The sequence below is a fragment of the Populus euphratica genome, unplaced genomic scaffold (assembly GCF_000495115.2).
Source record: "Populus euphratica unplaced genomic scaffold, PopEup_1.0 scaffold9.1, whole genome shotgun sequence".
Classification (NCBI taxonomy): Eukaryota; Viridiplantae; Streptophyta; class Magnoliopsida; order Malpighiales; family Salicaceae; genus Populus; species Populus euphratica.
The window spans coordinates 2,680,559-2,692,626 of NW_011499857.1; the positions used below are offsets into that span (position 1 = coordinate 2,680,559).

A 12,068-nucleotide genomic window follows, 5' to 3' on the forward strand; every position below is an offset into this window, starting at 1 on the left:
TTAATAGTTAATGGAGCAACCTAAAGCAAAACAAACACTTGACTAGTTTAATATTAAAACAAACACGAATCAAACTCGACCACTTGTGTCCATGTTTGACAGCTTCGACATCATCGCGTTCGTATCAACAGCCAATCGTCCAACAGGAATTTAATTGCGGCAACCGAATCAATTGCCACGTTATAACGTGTGGTTGATATTATGGCAAGTATTTTTTATTTTAAAATATTTTTTTATTTTTTTAAAATTTATTTTTGATATCACAATATTAAAATAATAAAATAATAAAATAAAAATTAATTTTAAAAAAACATTTCACCAACAATTTGAGGTACTATCCTTAGCAACCACTCCATCATAGTAAGAAGTAAAATTAAATAACCATTTAGATGGTGGTTAAGTGGTAAAGACTTGAGACTAAGAAGTTTGCTTCCTCTCTGGTCTCAGATTCGAGTACTTGGTTACTCATATAATGACCACTGGAGGCTTACATGGTTGTTAACTTCAAGGCCCGTGGGATTAGTCATGGTGCGCGTAAGCTGGCCCGGACACCCACATTAATCTAAAAAAGAAATAAAATTAAACATGTTATAAATTTGTTTTTTAAAAATTATTAGTTTAAATTTTATAAATTTTAAAATTATTAAAAATTTATATAATCATTAATTTTATAATTTATAAAATTAATTAAGATACAGTACAATAAAAAAAATTAAACATATCACCATAAAGGCAAAGTTGGAACTTCTCTTGTCTGAACGTCAGAGATTTTACTATGCTTCAGTTCAGGGTTGATACCTATTCAACCATAGTCACAAGCCACCCAGTCAATGAACTCGTGGCAAGGTCTTTGAATAAAGATCCGAGTTTATTGATTTTTTTCTAGTGAAAAGTTGTAGATTTGGATGATTTTTAAAAAAATCGATATGTTTTAGATTAAAAAAATAATTATTTCACTATTTATACAGACAATAAAAACGCACTCGCCAATGCTCAGCTATTTTAGTAGGTTTTCCGACAGCGTATTTTTCAATGTCCTCCGTGCTCGGAACTCCCTGATAACCGTCATCCTTTCGGGTTTCTTTTCCCAAGAATCAAAGAGTGCCCAGGACCACCTCCCCCTGAACCAGACAAATCTGTGCCCATACCATATCCCACCTATCCTCCCCGAGATATTAAGACTTTGGTTGAGCCTCTACCAGATATGCCTCCCTGCTGCCTGCTTCAATTACACACCTCTCCAGTTTACCAATTACCAAGCGCGTTCTGGAAAGGTGTTCCTTTTTATATATATATAAAAAAAAAACGGCGAAGCTTCCTTTCACGTGATTTCTCGAGTCAAGAGTCCTTTTCCAGCCACTGTGCTCTCGTAGATTTGAGAATTCATGAGAGTCTACAGTGTAAAAAATTACAGTGATATTAAAAATTTACTTAGTTGTTAATTTTAGAGTTTTGATGAATTATTCAAATTATATATAAACTAATCCAAATACTCATAATTACAAAAAAAGAAAAGAAAATTCATGATGGTGGATGAAGCTAACCTGTTTTCTATATCAGGCTTGGCAAACCCTTGGATCAGCAACACTAACCACCAGGTATATAATAGTTAAAATTAAAATTATTAAACTTGGTTTAATTGACTTGAACAAACTGTTCAACAGCTTTTTTTTTAATTTTTTTTTAATTTAAAACATATCAATTTCTTTTTAAATCATCCAATACAACAACTTTTCACTATAAAAAATCAATAAACTCATATCTCTATTCACCTGACGCTTGACTCAAGACTTTGCATAAGTTCATTGACCGGATGACTTGTAGCTACTGATTCTATTTGAATTTACATTTTAGAAGTATTTATAAAAAAATTTAATTTTTAATTTTTTAATTTTAATTTTTTAGTATTTTAAAATTATTTTAATATGTTAATATCAAAAATATTTTTTAAAAAATAAAAAAATATTATTTTAATATATTTTAAAATAAAAAATTATATTTCCAAACATATTACTATCTCTTGCGATAAGCAGCTGTCCCAAGCAAGCAATCAAGACCTTTACCGCTAGGCTAACCCATCTTTTTCTAAAATTAAACATTAAAAAATTGACAGCGGCCTCTATGTGACCTCTATGGTGACATGTGTTTTTTTTTTAAAATAGTTGTTAACATCAGCGTGTGTATATTTTAATTAACTTTATATATTTTAAAGTTAATAATTATATAAATTTTTTTTAATTTTAAAAAATATTTAAATTTATAATTATTAAAAAATAATTTTATTGACTAGTTAAACTAACCTAAAATTTCTGAAATTAACAGTCATGTTTAATTTTACTTTTTCACGTTGTGGTATGCTCATCAAGTATAATATTTGATATTGTAGTTGGATTTTTTAAAAAATTTTAAATTTTAAAATTATTATTTTAATATACTGATATAAAAAATAAATTTTATAAAATTAAAAAAATATTTTAAAATATTTTAAAAAATAGCAATTATCATAATACCATCCACACAACGTGCCAATAGATTCGGTTGCCGCAATTAAATTCGTGTTGGACGATTAGCGGTTGATACGAATGCGATGATGTGGAAGCTGTCAATTGTCAAACGTGGACAAAAGGAGCTCGAGTTTGATTCCTGTAAGAACGCCTTTGTTTTAATATTAAACTAGTCAAATGGTTGTATTGCAAATGAGGTTGCTCCATTAAGTATTAATTATGACAATTAAATTATTGCTAAATATGCGAAAAAAGATAAATACTTGAGAATCAGTTTGTGTTTTAATTTTAAAAAGATAATATTAAACTATATTTTAGTTTTAAAAATCTTCAACCTAATTAATTATTTTGAATATTTTATAAAATTAATTTTAAAATTTGAAAATTAAAGAAATAGCTCCAAAATTTAGCATCATAATTTTAATTCTTCAACATGGTTAAATAAATAATCTTATAGAATATTAAAAATAATATTTCAATTTTATAACTATCTGATCAATTTTAAATTTTGAACATAAAGTTTAATATCATAATTTTAATTATTTTAAAAAAAAACTGGTTTTAAATTAAAAAAACAGTAGCCTAGATACCCATTCCTCTCTGTCTAGAAAAAAACACTAGCATCCTTAAAATCTCTTTGATATATATATTTTTTTAATTTAAGCAAATAATATGATGGAGAATTAAAATTTAAGATTCTATTTTTCAGATTGATTGAGACTATGATTGACGATGAGTAACGCTAATTTTCCACAATACTCATTTTTTTAAAAATCTCATGCAATGAATAAGTGTATTTTACTATACATGGATCTAGGAGATGGTATTTTTATACAAGTTAATTCGGTAAAAATAATATAACTCTTGGTTGATTATTTTTTTCTTTACCATGAACATGTCATGAATATATTTAAAAGTAAGAAGATATATAATAGAGTTGTTTAAAATCTTAATTAAATCATCATGTTGCTTCCTTGACAGTAACAGTAATAAAAATATTTAATAAAGTTTTTAAAGATATTTTTTTTAAGAAACACACTCGACGATCATCTCTATTTGTTAATTGACAGGAAAATTCTCCTCATGCCCGCCCCATCAGACTGGTTTCATCCGGCAGCTATAGTCTAGATGGGTGATTTTGTCTTTCTCACACAATCATGATATTAACACTAATTTACCTTTTCTTTAAAAAAAAACAAAATTAATATATTTAAGATATTTTTTTAATGATGATGGGGTGAATGAGACGCCTGGTTCTCCTTCAAGACAATTTATTTTAATTAATATAAATATTAAAATCAATTTATATAAACCTTAATTAATTTTATAAATTTTAAAATTAATAACTATACAAATTTTTAATAGTTTTAGAGTTTATAAAACTTGAACTAATAATTTTTAAAAAATAAATTTAAAAAATAAAATATACCCTGTACAATTTATCAATGACAAATTACCAGCAATTTCTACACTAAATTTTTAAAAGAATAAGTTCACTTGTTTATAATTTATTTTTTAAAAAATATTTTGTATTTAATTACGCTGCCTATGTTACCCTCTTCGTATACTTAAAAACCACCAATTAACAGATTTTCCCTTTTCTTTTTTATTTTTCTTAAAATCCTTCATAATAATTTTTTGAGATGTCCAATTTCTCTCACCTGTAAAATATTTTATAATTGCGATCTTTATATATATATATATATTAGTACCTTATTGTAAATCTTGATTACATTCTATGATAAAAGTAGTAGAAAACACAATTCTTCATATTTTCAAATCTTATTTCTTAAATAAAAAGTTTAATGATCACCAACAACATCACGAGGCGCTATAAATATCTTATAAGAATTATAGTAATTAAATAAAAAAATTACACAACGATAATTTTTTAACAAAAGATTATAAAAAGTATTATTGCAAAAAACCAAAAAAATAAATGAATTAAGAAAGTACATAATAAAGACTGCTGCTAAGTAATTTTTAAGAAAAAAATATAAATACGATAGATTTTTAACAAAAAAATATAAAAGGTATTTCAGGAAAAAATATAAAAAAAGAATTAAGAAAGCACATAATAAAACTTGATGCAAAGTGTTTTTTAAGGAAAAAAAATACAAATAACAAATCTTCAAATGCATCTTAAGAATCCTGTAAGAAAATATAAGTAGACATAAAACTCAATTGAAAATTAAAACTTGAAAACCAAGCTTAATGGTCTGACATAAATACCATAAAATTTATTAATCATTTATCTTTCAAAAAGAACCTGTCGTGTTTTTTCCCTAATATTATTCATTATTCGTTAATTTACATTAAGCAAAATACTATTTTTTTTTAAATAAAAAAGTTCACACGTATTTAACGCAGACGACACTAAAAAATAATTACATCTATATATAATAAAGTATTCATCTAGAAATTCTTTTTACTAAGATCGTCAATCCAGGGGTATTCTAATATTCTGTTGCCATTAAATTTACAAAATATTCTTCTTGAAGCCAGTTTTTGTTTTTTTTTTTTTATTTATTATGAGGTTGGCACGAAAACCCAAGAAGCCAGTATTGGCGTGGGTTCCACAAGATTACGTTCGTTCGAGTGTTTTTCTTGACTCACGGTTTATTTGTTTTTTAAATTTAAAGGATCTGCTCTCCATTTCTGGAGTCTGACTCATCTCTCGGGATTAAATCTAACCATGGTTATCGATATATCCGGTTGAACTCCGGTTAACAAGGTGGCCATGAACACTATAAAAGGACCCCTCGGTTCCTCCATCCTATCATCACTTCTGTTATCATTTCTTTCTCCGAATAAATCCTCTAGTTGATGGTCTTCTATAATTAGCTTCATTTTCAGCTCCTTTAGGCTTTTTTATCTGGTAAGTTCTTTGATTTCCTTGCTATAAATCTTTAGATTTTCCATTGTATCATGCTCGCTGCAAGGGTTTCCATGTCCTTCATCGTTTTAAAGGTGTTCTGATTGTCATGATAATTAATGATAGAGAGATGGCAGCAAACGGGAACGGAGCTGCAACGGCAAGAAAACAGAAGGGACTCCTGCCAAGCATCACCACAAGTGACAAGCATCATGATGTCTGCCATGATATGAGCGCACCAACCGTGAAGGCCCAGACAATTGACGAGCTCCACTCTCTTCAAAAGAAGAAATCAGCACCCACTACTCCCATTAAAGGGATTCAGGGTGCCTTTGCTGCTCTCTCCGAGGAAGAACGCTCGAAACAGCAGCTCCAGTCCATCAGGTTATTTTTTTGGTTCATCGCCTCTACGCACGCCATATCATTATAAAAATAATTATCCCCTTTTCATCATTCTTGAGCTAAAAAAATATAAATTTAATAATATAGGCTAGGAGGACCTCGAATTCTTTATTTTTATAAATAATAATTTTTTTTCAAGACAGGAAATGTAAATTTTAATCTTTTTACGTATCGATAATACTTCTGAAATGACATAAAAATATAAGTATTTTTTATATTAATAAAAAAAGTAAAACAATTTCAACGGAAGAATAGTAAATAAATAGATGAACACGGTAAGTGGGGCCCATGATGGGATAGCCTTCTGATATCATAAAATCTGATGGTGGTGATGGTGAAAGAAAGGAAAGTGCTTGATTTGGCAACCCTTGAAAACGTTCCAAGGCACGGGAATCGGATGCAGCTGTAAACATACAGTTAATTACTTAAATGCCCCTTGTACGAAATGCGAGTTTTTCTAAAGGTTCGTTTTTGTAGTTTTATATATATATATAAAATGAACAGTCTTTTAGTTTTAAAGTCTAATTAGCATGTTCCTTAATCAGGGTTAACACGTATAATTTGATGTTATTCTGACCCAAATTTGTTTCTCATTATTAATCTCTGCATAATTTTTATTATTTTCTTTTTTCTATTAAAAAAACCAAAAATAAATCTAAAATTCGTTTCTTAAAACTAGATGGACTGATTTATAATTTACCTAAAATGAAAAAATCAAACTACGAGACCGACACAGTGGAGAGTATGGTTTTTCCAGGAAATTTCGTGGACAATAAGAGAGGCTAAGGTCGTCGATTGTGACTGTAAATGCTTATATTCTTACTACAATTTTTAAGGTTATTTGGTTATATAAATTCTTAAAATGCAACCACAAGACAATACCAAACATATAACATCATGTGCTTGTCAATATTGTGTAGGTATTTTTATAAAATTGTAATTAAACTGAAAAAAATATTAAATATATTTTTTAAAAAAGTCAATGGAACGACAGTGCATCTTTGGCATATTTTAAAATATTTCTGTATAGGAAAACTGATGTCTGTTTTGTGTTTATGTATCAATGGAACGACAGTGCATCTTTGGCATCGTTGACGAGAGAAACAGGACCGAAAGTGGTGAGAGGATACCCGGCTAGCAAGAGCCAGACCAGCCCAAGGGTTCACCAGCAACATGTAGCTGAACCCGCCATCAGCGCCAGCGACAGCTCCTTGAAGTTCACTCACGTCCTCTACAACCTCTCCCCTGCCGGTAATGATATCTTCGAATTAATAATAAAACTATAAAACCGTTACTCCTTTTTGCTCTGCAATATTAATTTACAACATACCAAATTAGGATTATGAAGTTCTTAAGATATATCTAGTGTTATTTATTCTTATTAATTAAGAAGGTTAATTTAATTTAGTCTCGAGTTTGTTATTTTTTTTTTTAATTACTAAATGGAAACACACAAGAGCGTAGTCAATGAGTTCGTACCTTAAGAGGGAAATTAGGTGGAAAAATTCATCGCTATTCTTATTCTAAAAATCAATGACGTGTAGCCACATTGAACGGTTTATTATAACCTCTGAAGTCAAAATTTCTCATAATTTTTGGTTTTACCTTATCGTGCCGGCAGCTCTAGAGACTACTAGGATGGTTAAAGAGATTAGCTTTATTTTTTTTTAAGTTGTTCGTGCGTGAGTGGTGTTATAGTAAAAATATTTTTTTATTTAAAAAATTAAAATAGTTTTTTATATTTAATATCATCACTATTAAAAACACTAAAAAATATTGATTTAATTTATTTTTAAGTGAATTTTATTTTTAAAATGCAAAAAATATAAAATTAGCACACTTTTATTAAAATTATCAAAAACACTAAAAAAATATCAATTTTATTTTTTTAAGTGACTTGTACTTTTAAAATATAAAAAACATAAAATTATTATACTTTTAAACACACGTAAATAAAATAAATATAAAATTATGTGCATGCCATCGACTCTCTTAGAGACTAATTCGATGGAGAAGATTCGCTTTATATTTTTAGTATTTTAAATTGTTTGCGTGTGAGTGGTGTTATAGTAAAAATATTTTTTATTTATGAATAAATTAAAATATTTTTTTATATTTAACACTATCACATCAAAAATATTAAATACACTAAAAAAATATTAACTTAATTAATCAATGAAGAACATAATCTTATCCTTACCGAGCAACTAAAGAATTCTCGCTGACAAAAGATGACTTAAACTTTATCTCTTTGCTTGACCAGCCAGCATATTGGTTGGTTTATTTCTTTTGCAAATGAATTAGTGGATTGTCACTGTGCTAAATTAATTCATCCAAGTATATATCGTGCAGAGCTTTATGAGCAGGCCATACACTATGAGAAAGGGTCCTTCATAACATCAACTGGTGCATTGGCTACCCTTTCCGGTGCTAAAACTGGTCGGGCTCCGAGAGATAAACGTGTCGTCAAGGATGATGTTACCAGAGAAGAGCTTTGGTGGGGAAAGTAAGTACCTGGCAGCAGGCCGCCTCCTTGTTTATAATAAATTAGTCTCTGCGAGTTTTATAAAATAAACTAAATATCATTTTTAGTTTTAAAAAGTAATTAATAAGTCATTTCCATCATTTTCATATATTTTTAATTTTTTAGTGAAAAAATAAAAAAATATTATAAAGAGATTGATAACAAAAGAATACGTTGTTTTAGAATAAATAAATATTAAATGAAGCATATTCAACCAAGAAACAAGTTAATTAATTTTTAAAACAAGAGGGGGAATATTTTTTTTTAATCTCTGCCTCGTTTTTACTCGCTCGTCAAGTAATTTACTTCGTTAACCCCAGGGGTTCACCCAACATTGAAATGGACGAGCATACCTTCATGGTTAACAGAGAAAGAGCTGTTGATTACTTGAATTCTCTGGACAAGGTACGTGATTTTTTTTTATTTGTCTTTAATTTCGTGTCCTTTTTTTCTTTTCTTTTGGCTATGTCTTTGCGTGTCTTGTACAAAATAAGCTTAGCTTTACCTTATACCTTCGTTTCTGTGAATTCTTGATGTGCGCAGTTCTTACTTTTTTCGGATGATAGCGATATTTGTCTCGGTATCTTTGTTGTCTTTTTCTCCGTGTAGTTTTCTAATCCCTTGGGAGTAGCAATTTTGTCGTTGTACGAGTTATTTATGATATATAGAAAGTTAAAATAATATTATTTTATTTAAAAAAATTAAATTAGTTTTGATTGATTCATGAGTTAATTCATTAAGATTTTGGGTTTGGTCGAATCAATTTTTATATTTTTTTAAACTTTGTCTGAAATTAAATTATATAAGTCAAACCATCAAGTTATTTTCGAGTCGTGTTTAATAAGTACACGGTTCCTACCTCATTGATGGTTTGTACATTATTGACTACCGTGCTGTACGAATACATCAATACGTGGACTCTTGTTTTGAATGCATGTACGGTTGACTATTGGCTGCCACAGGCATGCCCTCGTGCAGTTCATTGCATTTTCCCTGTAGATTAATTTGGGATTGAAGGGTGAATTCTGATGGGTTGGACTTCAAAATTTTCAGGTCTTTGTGAACGATCAATTCTTGAACTGGGACCCTGAGAACAGAATCAAAGTCCGGATTGTTTCTGCCAGAGCCTACCATTCACTCTTCATGCACAACATGTAAGTAAAAAGTGGATGATTTCTTAACGTTTTTAGCAGGAATATATTTGTCTGTTTCTGTCTCTCCCCGAACAAAGCCCTAAGCCTGCCAGATAAGTCTCTTTTATCGTTGACAAAATGTTAAATATGATATGCTGTGCTGAATATTATTACTCCCATACAATGGAGGAAAGCGGTAAGAAAAAATGCGCATGATGTAATGAGCTAAGTGTGTTCAATTGGATAACTGGGTGGGTGGCAGGTGTATCCGGCCCACTCCTGAAGAGCTGGAGGATTTCGGTACTCCGGACTTCACTATATACAATGCAGGCCAGTTCCCATGTAATCGTTATACACACTACATGACATCCTCTACTAGTATAGATCTGAACCTTGCTAGAAGGGAAATGGTCATCCTCGGCACACAGTACGCCGGGGAAATGAAGAAGGGTCTGTTCAGTGTAATGCATTATCTCATGCCTAAGCGTCAAATCCTCTCCTTACATTCTGGCTGCAATATGGGAAAAGATGGAGATGTTGCCCTCTTCTTTGGACTGTCAGGTATAGTATCACCATGTCACCTGGTCGCGACATGGTGCCATGCCTGCAAAATGATACGTGCCTAAAACTTACTCTTTGCATACTTAACCCCTTTATATCTTTGTTTTAATGAGCATATATCTGGCCTATATTTATGCCCATTTCTATTTCTTATCATTTGCTATGTTATTGATGAGTCCTATGAATTTTGATGATTCTTGTATTAGGTACCGGGAAGACAACTCTGTCTACTGATCCAAACAGATATCTAATTGGAGATGACGAACATTGCTGGACTGAGACCGGAGTGTCAAATATTGAAGGCGGATGCTATGCCAAATGCATTGATCTCTCAAGGGAGAAGGAACCTGATATCTGGAATGCCATCAAGTTTGGAACTGGTAGCATTCTAAATCTTCTTTAAATTTCATTAACTTAAGTAGGAGGAATACAAAATGATCTATATCAATTGGTTTGAAACTGAAGATCTTATTTTTTGGCATGTTTTAAACGTCTGAACTTATGCAACTGATTGTGCATGGCAGTGCTGGAAAACGTGGTGTTCGAGGAGCACACTCGAGTGGTGGATTATGCTGATAAATCTGTTACAGGTGAATGATAGATCATGAATTCGAACATTTCTTTTGATCACACTTAAGTGAAAAAAATCTTGATGTTGATATTGTTTTCCCTTGCATGCTTTTGCAGAGAACACTCGAGCATCCTACCCCATCGAGTACATTCCTAATGCGAAGATACCATGTGTTGGTCCGCACCCTAAGAATGTTATCCTGTTGGCATGTGATGCATTTGGTGTACTCCCACCAGTGAGCAAGCTGAACTTGGCACAGACCATGTATCATTTCATCAGTGGCTATACCGCTTTGGTAATAATTAGTCACTAAATGCTCTGCTCTTCCTGTTGATAATTTTGATTTACATATGCTAGCTCAGTGCTTGTAGCATTTTGGTAATTGAATTTCTTGATAATCAATGTAGGTGGCTGGCACAGAAGAAGGTGTGAAGGAGCCAAAGGCAACATTCTCAGCTTGCTTTGGTGCAGCATTTATAATGATGCACCCTACCAAATATGCAGCTATGCTGGCTGAGAAGATGCAGAAGCATGGTGCGACAGGATGGCTTGTCAACACTGGCTGGTCAGGTGGAAGGTATGTTTGGCATTGTTGTATGATACGAACAATCCGAGAATTGTAAATCAGAATTTTGTCACCCATTCTCGGGGAAGAAAGTCTTTGAATGTATTTGGTGTTTTGCAGCTATGGTTCAGGAAGCCGTATCAAGTTAGCATACACAAGGAAAATCATTGATGCCATACATTCTGGCAGTCTCTTGAAGGCAGAATACAAGAAAACTGAGGTGTTTGGGCTAGAGATCCCCACCGAGGTTGAGGGAGTGCCCTCTGAAATCCTGGATCCAGTGAACACTGTTAGTATTACCTGCTGCCTTGAATATTTACACCCTTTTTTAGTATTATCTGTTTCTCGCATGTAATTCTAATGCTGTTGTTCTCAAATGCAGTGGTCAAACAAACTAGGCTACGAGGATACCCTGATGAAGCTGGCAGGTTTGTTCAGGAATAACTTTGAGATATTCACTGATCACAAGATTGGAAAGGACAACGAGCTCACAGAAGAGATCCTCGCAGCCGGTCCAAATTTCTAGTCAATCGAGAAGAAGATCATATCTGTATTACGAATAATACTTGGTTGAGAAAAGTGTGATGTTGTTTGTTATGATGATGATGACGATGATGATGATATGTAGTTGTTTCAATAGTTAATTCATAATCAAATATTTACATGCATCAGCTTCTGTTTTGTTCTAGTTCATGCCTGCTGATAAGCTTAACCCGGTATCAGATTAAATAAAAAAAAAGAACACGGCGTTCATAAACATAAACCATCAAACGAAATCGGTTGGTTGATTCTCATTTGATCGAATATATTCTGTACTTGAGCTTTGTATCGGGTTAATGATGGTGTAAGCACGCCAACAAGATGGAACCTGTAGGGCAAACAAGGACTCATGCAATGGTGTCCCCAAAGAAAATCATGAAAGGAAGGTTGGTG

The 12,068-nt window shown here is 31.4% G+C and overlaps 1 protein-coding gene across 2 annotated transcripts; it reads left to right on the forward strand.

Moving 5' to 3' along the window:
* The first annotated feature begins 5,264 nt into the window (after positions 1–5,264).
* Positions 5,265–11,828, forward strand: LOC105123811 (phosphoenolpyruvate carboxykinase [ATP]-like). 2 transcript variants are annotated; one of them, XM_011023549.1, is made up of 13 exons: positions 5,265–5,382; positions 5,506–5,763; positions 6,857–7,032; positions 8,134–8,287; positions 8,626–8,710; positions 9,359–9,459; positions 9,701–9,999; positions 10,206–10,379; positions 10,524–10,589; positions 10,687–10,865; positions 10,978–11,147; positions 11,256–11,424; positions 11,518–11,828. In XM_011023549.1, the coding sequence occupies exons 2-13, from the start codon at positions 5,510–5,512 to the stop codon at positions 11,659–11,661; spliced, it is 1,971 nt and encodes a 656-aa protein (XP_011021851.1). In that variant the 5' UTR covers positions 5,265–5,382; positions 5,506–5,509; the 3' UTR covers positions 11,662–11,828. The 2 variants fall into 2 exon arrangements, with proteins under 2 accessions (XP_011021851.1, XP_011021850.1); XM_011023548.1 differs by lacking the exon at positions 5,265–5,382 and having other exon boundaries at positions 5,474–5,763.
* The last annotated feature ends 240 nt before the right edge of the window (positions 11,829–12,068 follow it).